The sequence below is a fragment of the Vanellus vanellus genome (genome assembly GCF_965231255.1).
Source record: "Vanellus vanellus genome assembly, chromosome: 3".
Lineage (NCBI taxonomy): Eukaryota > Metazoa > Chordata > Aves > Charadriiformes > Charadriidae > Vanellus > Vanellus vanellus.
In genome coordinates, this window is record NC_138907.1 from 109,383,920 (window position 1) to 109,399,195 (window position 15,276).

At 45.8% G+C, this 15,276-nt stretch overlaps 1 protein-coding gene across 1 annotated transcript; it reads right to left on the reverse strand.

The window, feature by feature from the left end:
- Window positions 1–9,235: 9,235 nt before the first annotated feature.
- Window positions 9,236–14,929, reverse strand: ADI1 (acireductone dioxygenase 1). The gene is made up of 4 exons (XM_082481028.1): window positions 14,776–14,929; window positions 14,202–14,321; window positions 12,454–12,633; window positions 9,236–10,708 (listed from the first exon to the last, which is right to left on the reverse strand). Exons 1-4 carry the CDS (start codon window positions 14,893–14,895, stop codon window positions 10,586–10,588), a joined length of 543 nt encoding a protein of 180 aa, XP_082337154.1. The 5' UTR covers window positions 14,896–14,929; the 3' UTR covers window positions 9,236–10,585.
- Window positions 14,930–15,276: the final 347 nt, after the last annotated feature.

Genomic DNA, 15,276 nt, shown 5'->3' on the forward strand with positions numbered 1-15,276 from the left:
TGTGCAATAAAATCTATTCAATTATGGATATTCAGTGGCATTACTACAGAATTTGTTGTCTGTAACAATCCTATCATTGTGAAGACGTTGTGCTGACTTAGAGCCAGCTTCATCCCTACAAGTCTATTACTGTTTAGGTATTCTTCGTTACAGTGTACTATTTATATACAATTACTCAGGTTGTTTTTATAAGAAAAACTGAATTTGACCTTATATTGTCTTGATGATTGTTACTGTTTTTCAGTAACTAGTGAGCAAAACACATGAGCTAATTTCATCAGCTAAGAGTTACTGACAGAATATCAGTATGTGTATTACAGAAATGAAATTCTGAATGCACTTCTCTTCACTTGCTTGTACTGTGTGTGTCTCATTTTGCCCCCATCAAACTATTGAGTATTATACCTTTGTATGTCCACTGCTCTCAAAGGAGGGTGCTTGATAACCACCATATAGAATCGCAACATGGTTGGGGTTGGAAGGGACATCTGGAGGTCATCTGGTGCAGCCCCCCTGTCAAGCAGGGCCACCTAAGGCAGGTTGCCCAGACGGCATGTGAGGGAGTCATACAGTCCCCCACAGTATGAGTTCCCCACAGTATGAGGGACTCTGTCATCTGAATGATACTAAATGGTCTCCCTATACTTTCATAGGTTTGTGATACCATTAAATCTTTCAGATTAAAACATTTGGAATCTGGAAAGCTGTAGGTGGGAGTGGAGGATTTCTCTATTCCCAAACTAATCCTTGCTTCAGTAATTTTTTTCTCCCCCACTCTCTGGACAACATCTCCACTTGGATGTCACCAGCAGATGCCACAAGGTTGTTCTAGGAACCGCTTAACTTGTGCACGTGTATTTATTTCAGCTCTTACTATACTACAGCTGTCTTCCTCATGCCTACCCTAGAGCCCGTGGATTCCTCTTGGTGTAGAATGACATAGCTGCTCCACTCCGGCATTCTGGTGGGTAGGGAAAGGAGCACTGCCAGTTAGGCAGAGCGGAAGCACAACCCAGTTCAGCTCAGTTCCTCTCCTTTCCTGTTACCAAGGGAAAGCACCGTGCAGAAAGTGTTTCCTGGGGAAATACTGAGGCAGAGGTATCTAAGGGCTAAGCCACAGAGTAGAAGCAAATGGGGTGATGCAGAGCAGGACAGAAGGCAGTTATCACTGATGGGACAGTATCAGCATACAGTGATTCTGGCATCCCTTGGAACGCAGACTTTTGGAATCACGGTACCACTGTGTTATCGCTGTATTTCACATCTCTGCCCCCATTTATCCCTTCATCTGTTACTGTAAAGATTCAATCCAGATACTCCCATTCCTTGTACATGAATACAATATATACATCTGTTCATTGGGGTTTTTATTGTTTTGAGATTTAACGTTTAGCAATTGGAGTAGATTCTTGTCATAAATCACTGCCATGGGACAATTCTGTAACTGTAATTGTTACGTTTTTTTATACCACATCCATTAATTAATTCTCACCGTCTTAAAATACCCCCACCTGTATTTTTAAGTAACTAATAATTCATTTTTATGCTTGTCCAACTGGAGATACTGTACAGGGACCAAACAGTTGTCCTCAAAAATCAGGTTGTTTGAAAACTGCTGCAAGCTGGATATGCAAAAAAATGAGGATGCCTAAAAATCACCAGTCACCTTGAAAGATGTAAGCCTACAGCTTTTCTCATACAGAGAATTTGTTCCATTTTTACAGGATATGTGTGTTTTACAGGTCACACTTGTTGTTAGAAGAGGCCCAGCTAAGAAGCGAAGTTACTGAACAAAATTGGTTCTGTTTTACCTCAAACCAGGACAACACTGAAACAATGACTAGTTATGTACCAATCAACTGAAAAAAAACAGAATCGGTCAGTATTTCTGTTTCTGGCTTGGCCTCGAGGTCCCACAGCTGGATCTGAATTAAACTTGTGCAGTGCCTGAGTACACGTCTCCTAAGGCACCACTACTAAACTCTGAAACGAAAGATTCAGCACCACCTGCTTCAGTTGGGTTTCAACCCAATTTACCTATCTTTAGTGAGTATTAAAATACAGTGAAGTAAAAGTGGTTACTTTTGCATTACTCTTTATGAGGGTTTACATTTGTGTTAAATATTCCTATGATTTTAGACAAGGTTTAACAGTAATTGGACAAATTCTCAGTTTAGGTTGTCTGTCATAACTGAGTTGAAATCAGTGGTGTTTTCAGTTTGTCACAACTATTAATCTGATCCAGTGTGTTACTCACTGTACTCATTATAAGTAATTTTAGTAGTACGTTTTCTCCGGCATAGGTCACTTTTCTTGGGCATGGGGTTTCTGAAGAGATAGGAAGAGATCCTGGTATGTAACCACCATTGTTGTCAAAGACTTTGAGAGCACTGAACGATTTAGCAGGGCGTGTAGTGACAGGACAAGGGGCAATGGTTTTAAACTGAAAGAGGGTAGATTTAGATTGGACATAAAGAAGAAATTACTTATGATGAGGGTGGTGAGACACTGGAACAGGTTGCCCAGGGAAGCTGTGGAAGCTCCATCCCTGGAGGTGTTCAAGGCCAGGCTGGATGGGTTTTTGAGCAACCTGGCCTAGTGGAACGTGTCTCTGACCATGGCAGGGAGTGTGGGCTAGATGATCTTCAAAGGTCCCTCCCAACCCAAACTATTCTATGATTCCGTGATGCCAGTTAAAATATTTTTCAATGATATGTAAATTAATATAACAGAGATTCCTGTGCATTTAGCTGAAGGTCAGGTGTCAAGTTATATTGTTATACTATCGTCTACGCTTTCAGGAAGTTTGATTTGTCTTTTCCAATTCTAAGTCAAAGTAGCGTGATCCACCATCATCCTGCATGCTGAAGCCACTTGCCTCTTTACAATCAAGGAGTAAAATGCTTCCTTTTTTGTTCAGTTGTGCCTTATACTCACTGCACGTGTAAATGACAGCCTGTCTTCTGATCGGCAGAGAATAAAAATTTATGATCCCAGTCAGAGTCAAATAACCATTAAAAAAGAAACACTCTGAAAACATAATCCCCTGTTCTCCAAGTTTCTCTAAATTCTAATTCATATGTATTACTACACAGGTCTCACTTCAGTATGTTTGCTGTGTTCCTATTAGTAGAAGCTTTTGCTGAGATAAAAATGCCAGTAGAGGAGACTTGGACTGGGTGACCTCTAAGCTCAGTGAGCCATTAAAGAAGTGACATCCTGGTAGGCTTGCAGAATAATTAAAATTTAAATGCAAAGGCATATTATCACTGCTGGATGTATGCAAATTGTTAACTGTTTATAAAATGCAAGAAAGTGTGTCAATGTCACTTTATGGTTTGGATTTAACGTATATACAAGTGTTTGACTTTCCTATATCCAGCCAGTTACACATCTGAATGCTGTATATGGTGTTAAAGCATTAACGCTAAGGACAAAATTTGTCCTCAAAACATTAATTACACCAGGCAATCCTGTTAAATTCAGTGAATTCAGCTGAATTTAATGAGGGTTCCTGGCGTAAATGAGGGCAGAGCTCCGTTCTAAAACCCAGCATGCACGTGTCATCTGGCTAAGTGAGAAAAGCTGTGGAAAGTACAGCCTGAATGAGCTGATTGTTGTATTCGAGTCTTAAAGCTTAATGTGCCTTAACAGAAGTTTTGCATTTAAATTTCCTCTTTTATTAAAAGAGGAGCAAAGAAGCTGTACTTCAGACATTCAGATAATTAGATTATGCACAGAGGCCCTGATCCTCAAGAGGACTTGAGGATCTATCTGCCATTTCCAGCACCTGACGGCAGTTCAGGTGATAACGGCATCCCCTAACCAGCTGGTCATTTACATTTTCCTGGTGCCTCCGTTTGCAGACTGGACCCATTAAATGTTCCCCAAAAGGCATGTGCAGATGTGCCTGAGACTGCACAATGGGCTTCAGCCGGTGTACTGGTAAGGATGACCGTTCTTCCATTACCCCATCCTTCCTGTCAGCACGAGCGCTCGTGCAGCCGTGGGCAAGCCGGATGAGCTCACTGGCCTGGTGGAAAATCCCACCAAGCCAGCAAACACCTTCTTCGGATTCACCTTCATCCTGAGGCTTTCGACACAAGGATGTGCTGGGAATAACCACCCCGCCTGGGCAGGCTGCCGGGTTTTCTGCACTACAGCGGTCTAAGAAGCGGTAGAGAGACAATCCTTTTCGGAAGCCTTTGCTGCAGGTGTCTTGCAAATCAAATTGAGAGGGGAATAAGCGAGGTCTGTGTGATAGCTAAGTTATGTCTGTCCTACTTATATGTCAGCTGATGTGCTTAATCAACCGCACGCATTGTAGCCGTCCAAAAGAAGATTGCAAGATGTGTGGTACCCCCACCTCCAGTCGTATTTAGCTGTAGTGAGAAACACATTCCCTCTCCACTTCAACTTGCAATCAAGAAATGTGTGAAAATAGAACTGAAGCATCAAATACAGATTTAAATTTATTCCAAATGGATAGAACCACAGCAGCCAGAATCAACCTCTCTGAGGTTGCCCAGGTAGCAACCTGGATTGCTGCTCTCCTGAAACCAAAGGCGTTAGAACAAGGCAGATTTTATCCATTAGCTCATACCTGTAATACAAGCTCAAAGGAAGATGCCATACACCTCTTCCACTGTGCTTTCTACCCACTTAATAAAACGTCAGGGGAAAATATATTTTGCCAGTGAGGTACTTTACATTGTAGGAACCTGCACAGAGTTCAAACAGCGTTTGAACAGCAGTTCAGTAGCGCCGAACGCAAATGTGCTCCAGTGCTAACTCTCAGGTGAAAGCTGCTTTCCTGCGTATCTCCTACTCAGCTTGGGAATTACAAACTTAGAGATTCTTATCTTCAAGGGGTGTGTGAGATGGTCACAATCCTGGTGTTAGGGAGGAACGGAAAGGTGTGGGTGGGGACGAGGACCCAGGTGCTGCCTTTCCGAGCTGTTCTGGATCAACACCTGATCGTGCCCTAGCTTTGGGCAGTCATTTGCTGATGTTTACTATGTACGAGAGTTATTAAAATCAATCCATCTGGTAGCCAGCAACAATGGCTTGTAATTTGCTCACAAAGAGCGAAAAAATGGGATGATACTTGCTTGAGGCAGGGAAGGAATGAGGGAGAAGGTTCCTCTCTGGCTTTGAAAAATTGTCAAAACTGTCAGTGCTAAATTGAAAATACTGAAGTTAAAAGCTGCAGAATAGAATTACTAGAGCTGTTTATAAAAAAAAAAAAAAAATCCACGATTTGCAGAGCAGGGTGGGAGCAAGTACTTCAGATGCTGGCACACGCTCCAGTGGCAGGCAGCAGGACCGAGCCCCAGCCCAGCCCGGGGCTGCAGCAGCAGCCTGTGCAAAACCCAGCCGCCGCTTTGTGTCCCCTTGCTACAGCACCACCGAGAACAGTTTCCTTCTTTCCCACCAGCTTCAAGTTGCCTGAATCATTTGGCGGGGGCAGGGGGGAAGCCTGAGGGTGAACCCAAATCAAATTTTCCAGGCTGAAATGCCTGTGATCAGAGGGGAAACAGGCGCCCAGAGCACGGCTTGGTTGCTCAGGGCTGTATCGATGAACAAAGGCAATCCTGGAGCATCACAGAGGCACGGAGCACACCCAGCCCAATTTTCTACCAGCCAAATACAGCTCATTGACAGGCACAACAGTTATTTATTGGTGCCCTGACAAGCAGCGTAGAAGGCAATGAAACAGAGGGGCACTTTTCAAAATTAGCGCGTGTACCTCAGAGAGAAGTGCAGTGGGGGGAGTCAGCATTGAAAGAGGTCCACAGCCCTTTAATTGCTCAATCTTTCCCCAAGCATTTTGGGTTTTGAAATTTTGCTTCTTGTCTTATCTGGGTATTTATACAGTTAATAAAAAATGAGAGCTAGTGACTCAGTCGCATAAAAAATAGGTTTTTCAAACTGCAGGTATAGCAGAGTACCTTTTTGCAAACAGAAAATGTTTTGGGAATCACTTTATAAAGTCACAATGAGTGCAGCAGATGAGATCAAATCTGGATCTTTGAGCCAGGAATATTCTAATTGTAACACTCATTCATCCCCCAAAGAGGTGATATGTTTATTTATCTTCAGAAAATAGAAGACAACTGGCAGTGACGCTATTTTGGGGAGAGGGGAAGGAATCTGAGAATTTCTATAATTTTCGCAGGGAAGATTCCCAAACAGACGATATAATTTTTGAGCATAACACAGGTCAGGTCCTCAGCCTCTGCCTGGCCAAATATCTAAATCCGTGTTTTGGCTACTAGGGATATTCTTCAAAGCAGTGCTCAGCTGCCACCTCTGTCTTTATGTGCAGTGGCGTCTGCTGACTGATATTAAATGATTGCCTTTGTCAGGAAACCGTCCCCTCACATAAGTTCCTAGTTCAGGCTAAATCCTGGAGTCAGAAAACAGGCAGGAGAGTGCCTGTTCTGCCAGTGGGACCCGATGCTCCGAGTGCATGATTTTATACCTGTCAAGTTCAGCAACCAGGACAGGCAGCTCCCAGCTCCTGCAGCTGCCGGAAAGCAGCACAGCCCCCGCTCTCGGCAGCGCAGGGCGAGACACCCCTCGCCGTCAGCATTTCCCGTCACCCATTCGTAGGCACCCCTAAGCACCTGCTGGGGATCTTACTAGTTCACTACCAACTCGCTGTGAAATATCTTTGCGTTAAGGTATCCCACCAAAGACACTCGGCCCAGGGCATGTAACAAGGGAGGTCAGCATCACAGCTTTTGCAGACACCTGTTTGCCCACCTAATTTATTAAAAATCCCACTGACCATCCACGGTTTGCTTTGAGTCCCCTCACAGTGAAGGTCTCTCAAGGCGGTCATAAGAAACTGAGGCGTATGTCACTTGGGAAAAGTTTGGATTAATGTGGAAAATAATGCATAGGTACCAAAAAAGCTATCTTCAAACCCTTCAATTTAGTACCATTTCTCCAACTTTTTCTCTTTTTTTTTTTAACTCTAATCCTGGAGGAGTTAAAATATTCCCCTTGCCTGAGTTAATGCTGCCAACGTGATGCTGCTGGAACCACTTACATAAATTTTCATACTACATCAATGCACCAAGATTTTCCACTAGCTGCAGTAGCACAGACTCATGGTTTTGGACCAAAAATCGATTTCACTTTGCACTTTCAGATATGTGTGTGTGTGTGGGGCGGGGGTGGGGGGAGAAAAAACAAACACTAAAAAATTGCCATGAAAATAAACAGTGTTTTTCATCTGAAGGAACGGCGTGTTCTCCCTCCCTTCTCTCCACTCTCTGGAGTGTTTTCTATTAATATTAACATTTTTTTCCGCCCAGCTGTTTCCTCCCAGTGTAATCTCCCATGTAATCTCTTCACAGGTGTAGAATCTTTATACCAGCCCCAAATTGCTTTTTTCCTGGCTGACAAAAAACACTTTCATCCTTTCAAAGACACCTATAGCACTAAAGGGCATGGACTCAAAAGCGTTGACAGTAAGACCCCCACAGCCCCCGCCACCTCTCTGAGGCAGAATGCATTGTGCTATCAAAATGATGAACGATCTTCAGCGGGGTGATCGTGTGTTATTCTTGACAGCCAGGAGATGGGAGCTGTACCGGGTGTATATATTCCTCCAGAGAGGCAACAAAACAAGGTGGTTCAGTCCTGCTTCGCAGGTCACATCCGACATCAGCGAGCTGTTGAAAGCAATCGCTGCGGGCAGCCGCTTTACTGTCCATCCCTCATCACAGCCTCCAAACTGTAAATCTCTCCTGAAGAGAGTGTGTTACCTGCTCTCTCTTCCCAGTCGCTGCCCCGGTCTGTTATGGGTTGGCTGTGCTGTAAATGGGGTTCCCGAGAGCCCACGCCGCTGCCTCCACTCCTCCTTCTGCAGAGAGAGAGATCAAAATGCAGAGACCCGTAAGAGGAATGAACAGTCTTATGCTGACTTTTGTTAAAAAAAAAATAAGAAAACAAAAGCAGAGAGACGTCATATTCAATCGCATACCAGGGACTGCTATCAGCACCGGGAGAAAGCAGTCATTTTACTTTACATTTGGAAACACAATTTTCTATGGCATAGAAGTCAAAGGAATAAAACTTGCCGCAGGCAGTAACTGTCATTTATTTGTGTAGCTGTACCTTGAAAAATCCCCTAAGTTTACTCTGGGGCCGGGATGCCCCGGTGTGCTGCGCAAGAGGACACTCAAGTGCTCCTTCCAGGCAAGAGGCATGCAAACCCCCGAACGGATGAGGCACATGACACAGCACAGCACAGCATCCGTACGAGCCTACCTGATGTCTGTCTGACTGTTGTTAAACCTCGTATTTGCTTGCAACACTGATTTTTCAGCCAGGCTTACGAACCACGGCACAAAAACCAGCATAAGCTGAACGGCGTGCTGGGTGGGCTTGCATTTTGCAAGTGTGTGCTGTGCCTGCACCCCCTCCCACAAACTGAGCCCCCACTGGCAGAATGAAGGGTCGGCTGTGTCCCTGCATCTCACCTAGCTTGCAGCCCAAGACCCTAAGGCAGGAAACACGTGCCTTTTTTATTCACCCTTTCCAACTGTTAAGATAAATGCTCCTACAATTTCCCTTCAAGATCGCAACTTTGTTTTGAGAAGCACTTAAAGCAAGCAAGCACCTAGACTTGGTTAAAAGCAATGCTGCTCCAAAGCGAGGGAAACGCTGCCTGCTGAAGGGCTGCACGCACACCCACAGGGAAGAACAGTGAGAAAGTTCAATTATCTACTGTCTGCTACATTATGAAAATTTACATAAGCTTAAGTTTCAACTTCTTTCTAGAATCATGTTTATTCGGGAAGTGGCAAGGCCAGAGCTTGTATTGCATCTGGCTGAAATCAGCACACAGGCTGCAGCCAGCGCAGAGCCCGCGCTCTCATCATCCATTGCGAGCCAGAGCAAGCAGTACATCTGCCCAGCCGATATAATTCATCATTGTAAAGAGCAAATTCATACCAAAATGCTTCGGTGCTCATTGCCAAGGAGCTACACGTCCTGCGCAAGCACAAGGCATTTACTGAAAACTAGACCAGCACGTCTAAGTCTACTCTCCTCCATCTCACAGCTGAAGAAGCTGAGGCACACAGCTAACGATTCGCCCCGCGTTACAGCGCAAGCCAGCAGCAGCACAAGGGATAAAAGCTGATTAACAATTACAGTAACACTGTTGTTCAATGTGTCCTTAATGTCAGCACAAGAAAAAAAAAAGCCGACACCCAAGTCAAAGTAATTTTATTAATAACTCACACGAGCAAATTGCTACATTTTACTGAGAGAAAACCACAGCTTTATGTACCATGGCAGAACTAGGGAAGCTGCATACTGAAATGCCGATTATGCAAATTTATCTTATGAACATTTTTAGACAAGAATGAAGGAAGGTTTATTTTCTTTAATTAAAAACAGAATCCTACATAGTTCATTAGCATGGATTCAGAGCAGAATGAATATTAATGTAGCCCACCTCTCCCAATTCTACCTGCCAGAAATATCAAGGAAAAAAAGGTTAGAAAGCGGATTCCTGAGCAACTGTAAATGCAACTGGCTAAAGTCACTGCAAGGCTGCTGGCATCTTTGAAAGGTCACAGTGATCAGGGAAATCTTTTTGACCGGAAAAAGGCAAATGATACTGCCACCTTCAAAAAGGTGAGAAAGAGGATCTAGGGAACCACAGGCGGGCCAGCCTCACTTCAGTCCCCAGGAAAATTACGGAAGAAGCTATTATGAAAGCCGTTGCAGGCACAGGAAACACCAGGTGATGGGGAACAACCAGTCAACGCCAATTTACCAAGGGCCCATTCTGCCTGACCATCCTGACTGCCATTGAGGAGGCAATGGCTGGCTCTGTGGCTGAGGGGAAACAGCAGACATCATTGGCCTTGGCCACAGCAAGGCTTTCAACAGTGTGTCCCACAGCAGCCTTGTATCCGGACCGAGGATATGAACTGCAAGGCAGGTGGAAAAACTCTGGACCATCGGGCTCAAAACAGTCAGTGGTTCAAGTCTGTCAGATGGTTACAAGTGACATTCCATAGTCAAAACCAGGGCAAATCATGTTGAACATCTTCCTTAACAATTTGAGGCGCAGAGAGCCCAGATAAGGACACCGGTTTGTCTGTCCTGGAGAAGGCTGAGAGGAAACCTAACTGCAGTTTGTCACTACAGAAGGGACTGTGGAGAACACAGAGCCAGACTCTTCTCAGGCATTCAATGAAAGAGCAAGAGACAACAGTCGCAAGCTGCGATCAGGGAGCTGGCTGTGAAGAAGAAATGTGTGTCCATGAAAGCACCTAAGTGCTGGAATGGGCACCCAGACAGGCTGGGGAACCTCCATCACTGGAGGTTTCCAAACCTCTAGGTTTTGAGCAACTTGGTCTAACTTTGAAGATGGTCTGGTACTTTGCAGGAGGTTGGACTAGATGACCTCCAAATGACCTTTCAACCTAAATTTTTCCATGATTGTGTAATTCTAAGTGTATATGTAAATAGAAGTCCTATCAGTGAAAAGCCACCAGTCACATTTATTCTGGCAGGGCTTCAGGCTGCTCCACCTGTCAGGTCTCAGACACCATTACTGTGCTTCTTCAGCCAAAAACTTCATATACTGTTTCCGAGCAGGAAAATCATCAGCCGGCCTGTTGTATGCTGTCCAGACGGGTTCTCCAACGAATAGCCTCATTGCCTTCACGTAATTCTGTCAAAGAATAAGAAGTCACAAGTAACTTAAAAGTTCCTCTCCATTAGAGCTTAATTCTGATGTTAACAGTTTCATTTGCACTTCTGCAGCGATTTTTGAAACCATTTCAAGATGGACTGAAAGCTTCACATATTCCAGAAAATTGTACCACTATGCTGCCATTCCTGCTCCCAGCTACTGCAGTGGAAGATTTTGCACCTATGCAGTGATATGTTGTGTCACAACCAGTGTCTCCAGGTCAGGCAGAGACAGTACTTCTCCCTGTTTCAAAGAAACCAAAAAAAATCTTGTCTCATGCAAACTATTTTGCACTGGATCCAAAATACTGAGCAATGCAGCATCTAATTCCTACTTGCTTAGTTAAACAAGCGCAATCAGAATACCTGAGATGGCTACACAGAGTGCTTTTGAGGAATACCAGAGGCTTCAAAGTGAGAGCCATAAAAGCTGAATGTGGGGGGTGCATAAACTAGCCAAAAAATAATGCTATGGGAAGTGAAAAGTCTCTACATTCCAATAGGAAAACCAACAGCCCCTGCCACCAGCTAACCAAAAGCATGCCAAGTGCAAAGGTCCAGCTGTGGCAGCAGAGAATGGGATTTTACATCCTGCAGAAGTGCTCCAACCACTGAATTATGGGGAACTCCCCTCCCCTCCCCCCTCCTCTCCTCTGTCAACTATGCTACAGGTTTAGACCCTACCTATTCTTTCGTAAACACTGTTAAGTGCTTATCTTGCACCCAGGTGCTCAACAATGTCAAGAATAAAGTTAGGTACCTAAAGAACTTAGCTGCAAAATGCAAAGGTCTAGAAGCACCTACAGATTCTACTTTGAAGACGGCACTTCTATATCAAAGTTCCTGAAGTGGACAAACATTTAAGACTTCTTGTGGATTCAACCCATAGCCCCTAACTTTTTGTCTATGTAAAGAAAAAGCCTTAAACTAGCAATTGTAGCTGATTCACTGTGGATCTCAAAATGCAAACATGAAAAGTCGTGTTTTTCACCAAAGCAGCATATCCCCTTTTTACATGTACATTAACTGCTATCTGGCCAGCTGATTCAAAATAATACCACTCTCAAGACTATGTCAGAGATGGGATTTTACTACATGGGAGACAGCATTTTCCAGGTGCAATGCTGAGGTTACAGATTTATGAAAGTCCACAAGAACAGACACACAAATGAGGACTCCATGTGCCAGTCTCACAGTCCTATTGCCAAAAATATCCCCCAAAAGCAGGTCACCTCCTGTGAAGTCTAGCACACGCTAGCTGCAAGTAGTGGCTCTGGACCCTTAAACCCTTCTTTCCCTGAAGGTGAATTTAGCACTCATGAAAAATGCCACTGCTGGACACAGATACGCCCTGTCTATCCCCACAAAGACATACAAGGAAACACAGAGGGATCCATCTCCACCATCTCTACCTCAGCTGACAGTGGGGGCAATTGTGTGAGGGACAGCCGCAGGGCTTGGCTCTCACGCCGCTGTCACATAAGATATGCTACGGATATCACGTGGCAATGACTTGCAGTTACAGCTGAAGAGAGGAAGCTGGATTTGTGACCTGGAGATGAAAGGTTCAGATGCTGTGAATTATTTAGTATTTTTCATATTCCTACTTCATATTTAATATGTTTTGCTAATGAACTGCAAGTCTCAGGGCACATAGTTACTAATGTGATATATATACTCACATGGATTTGTCATCAAAATTTACGGTAATCTATAACAACATACGTTCTCATCCAGTGTAAATCGGTGATATATGCCAGCAGGGAGGGTTATCATGTCTCCTTTTTCCATGGAAATCCGGATCCACTTGTCATCCTTGTCTCGAACATCAAAATAGCCAGATCCATCTAAGACGTAGCGAATTTCATCGTCTAGGTGTAAATGTTCTTCGTAAAACGTTTTTATCTAGGAATAGCAAGTATCTCTTAAAACTACTGAACACGGAAAAACTGCAAAGAAATCTGGTAGAAACGTGTGACAAAGCAAAGGCTTTCAAAGGGTAACTGCACGGTGATTTAACTAACAAATTAGACCAACATGGTTAAAATGGCCAATCCAGCCAGCCAGACCCTGTCTCAGGACAATTCTAAGCAGGCTGCTACATTTCCTTTGGAAGACAGGAATTTATCTGACAAGAAACAGCGGCTACAGCTGCACATAACCAGTCTCTGAACAACAGTAAAGCTTACACCCATTTGAGAGAGGCAGCTAAAGCTTCCCACCGCAGCATTTGGTCCTCGCAGTCGTCCAGTTTGATCCTTTTGTGCCTTTTTTTCCCCTGATATGCAAAAATAAAACAGAGCTACAGATTATCCCCCTCTTTTACACTGGTGTAAGGTTGAATTAGCCCCACAGGCTACTACAACTGTGTGTGAAAATGCAGTTTTTGCCAAATATGGCCCATCTATGGCAATCTGATGTAAACAGCATGTCACGCCTGCCCCCACACAGTGAGCCCCAGCTCCAGGCTCCCTCCTCCCAGGCAGCAGCAGCAATAATGTTCTGTTTTTTTCCAGAATGCTGAATTCTTTGTACACTTCACAGCACAGAACAAAACATGCTTTAAAGGTTCAATTAACAGAGATCTGAGCAGGTTAGTGCACAAAGAGCAGTGCAATGCCAGGTACTGCCTGCTCAGGTCTGGATGCTATTTAGCCATGCTAGTGCAGGTGTCCCTGAGCTGGTACTGATCCAACATGGCAAGCTGAGCAAAAGTCCACACGCCCTGCCAATAACAGCCTGTCTTTGGGTCAGACAGAGCCCACCCAGGCAACCTGAGTTACTACCTAATTTTTCTTCTCATCAATTTAAAACCAGTATAACACAATGGGCTTAAACCAAACCAGTAAATGGAAATTTAATGAAAACATGGAAGTGCCACTGGTTTGCTGTCCTCAGGTCAGAGCAGCATGCCACCACCCTGAGGCCAGCAGGAGAAAACTCCTTCTAGGAGGCTCATCTGAGAGCCCATCCCAGCTGTTTTGAAACTGACAAGGTGCCAGCTTTCCAAGTTAAAAAAATCTTCTTGCATGGGGAACATACCCCTCCAATTACGTGAGGTTAACAATCACTTTGAAAAGATGCATTTTGCAAGCAGTCAGTAGGATGTTCCAGCCTTCAAAGCCCACGTCCAGCTGGCAACTACCCGCCTTTATGCCGGGGAGGCTCTCTGAGGACATGTCAGCATTGGCAGGGCTCTGCTGGTAGAAACCTTAGTTTTGAAATGACACAGTGATGGGAACTATCCTTAAAACCTTTGAAGGCAGCCTGGAGAAGCAAAAGGCCCCTGCTACTTTTAAAATAATACCAAAACCGCTTTTTGAATGTTAAGGACTTGAGAACAGGATGTATTTTACACCTGGAAATCTCATCTCTGCGCTGCTGCTCGGGGTGTGCAGGTGCTGGAAGCCGGCTGCACACTCTAGCGGCAGCTTCAGCGCGCAAATCCTCCTCCACAGCAAAGGCTTGCATACCTTTTCCTCATAGTTTGGAAGCTTGTCTTTATGTATGGTTATTATATCCATCCAAGAATAATTTTCCGCTTTCCGGATCTCTTTCAGACATGGGTCAGTCTCATAGTTATCAGCATCCAACTAAAAAAAAAAAATAAACAGGCAGGGTGGGGGGGAAAATGCATTCAGACATAATTGCTGAAGTTCAGGACGCTTAAGGTAGAAAAGCCTGAGCTGCCAGGAGTGTCGGTGGAGGGGCAGGTCGCTCCAGGGGTAGCCAAAATAGCTGCCACCGGTACGGGAAGTGTGCCAGCTCCGTTACAGGGCCCCGCACCCGGCCCGCCCCGCACAGCCACCGCCTGCGGCCCCTCCTGCCTCCCTCCTTCCCGGGCAGGGCGGACATGGCCGCTACCTACCGCCAACCTCCTCGGGCGAGCACCGCCCCGGGTCTGCCCGCCCCTCTCAGGGCTCTCCCCGCCCCGGCGGCTGTCGGGGCCGGGCTGAGGAGGCGCCGCCGCCAGGCCCCGCACGGCCCTTGCCGAGCGGCTAGACCTGCCGTGGCGGCTCCCACCCCCCCTCCCCGCCCGCCATTTACTTTGCGGTAGACGACGCCGAGGCGGCGCAGCTGCTCCAGGCTGACGGGGCGGTTGGGCCGCAGGCGGTGTGGCGCCCGCTGGTCCTCCGAGGACTCGTCCATGTACCAGGCCTCCACCATCCCGCCGCCGGGCGCCGCGCTGCGCTAGGCCGGGCCGGGCCGGGCCGTGCTGGGCGGGAGCGGCCCGCCCCGCGGGGCTGGAGGGGCCGGGGCAGGGAGCGGCCCCGCACAGGCAGCCTATGGGGAGGGCCTGAGACGGGCGCCATTTGCAACCCAAAACACGCTGAATGGGGTGCGCGGTGTCGCTGATACAGCTGTTGTTTCAGTGTATGGCTATAGGTTAACGGTTGGAGTCGATGATCTTAAAGGTCTCTTCTAACCCTAACGATTCTATGAGAGAGACCTGCTGGGGTGAGGGGCTTCTCACCTGCACGAGCCCTCTCGGGCACAGCACACATCACACCCGACTGCAACAGCAACGGTGTTTGCATCTGGGCTGTC

Bases quoted from the DNA above. Each gene is read 5' to 3' on its own strand.
- ADI1 (XM_082481028.1), bottom strand. From the start codon at position 14,895: ATGGTGGAGGCCTGGTACATGGACGAGTCCTCGGAGGACCAGCGGGCG. The intron at 14,322-14,775 runs GTAAATGGCGGG...TTTTTTTTTTAG, and splicing joins TCGGCGTCGTCTACCGCAAA to TTGGATGCTGATAACTATGA. The intron at 12,634-14,201 runs GTATGCAAGCCT...TGCTATTCCTAG, and splicing joins TTCCAAACTATGAGGAAAAG to ATAAAAACGTTTTACGAAGA.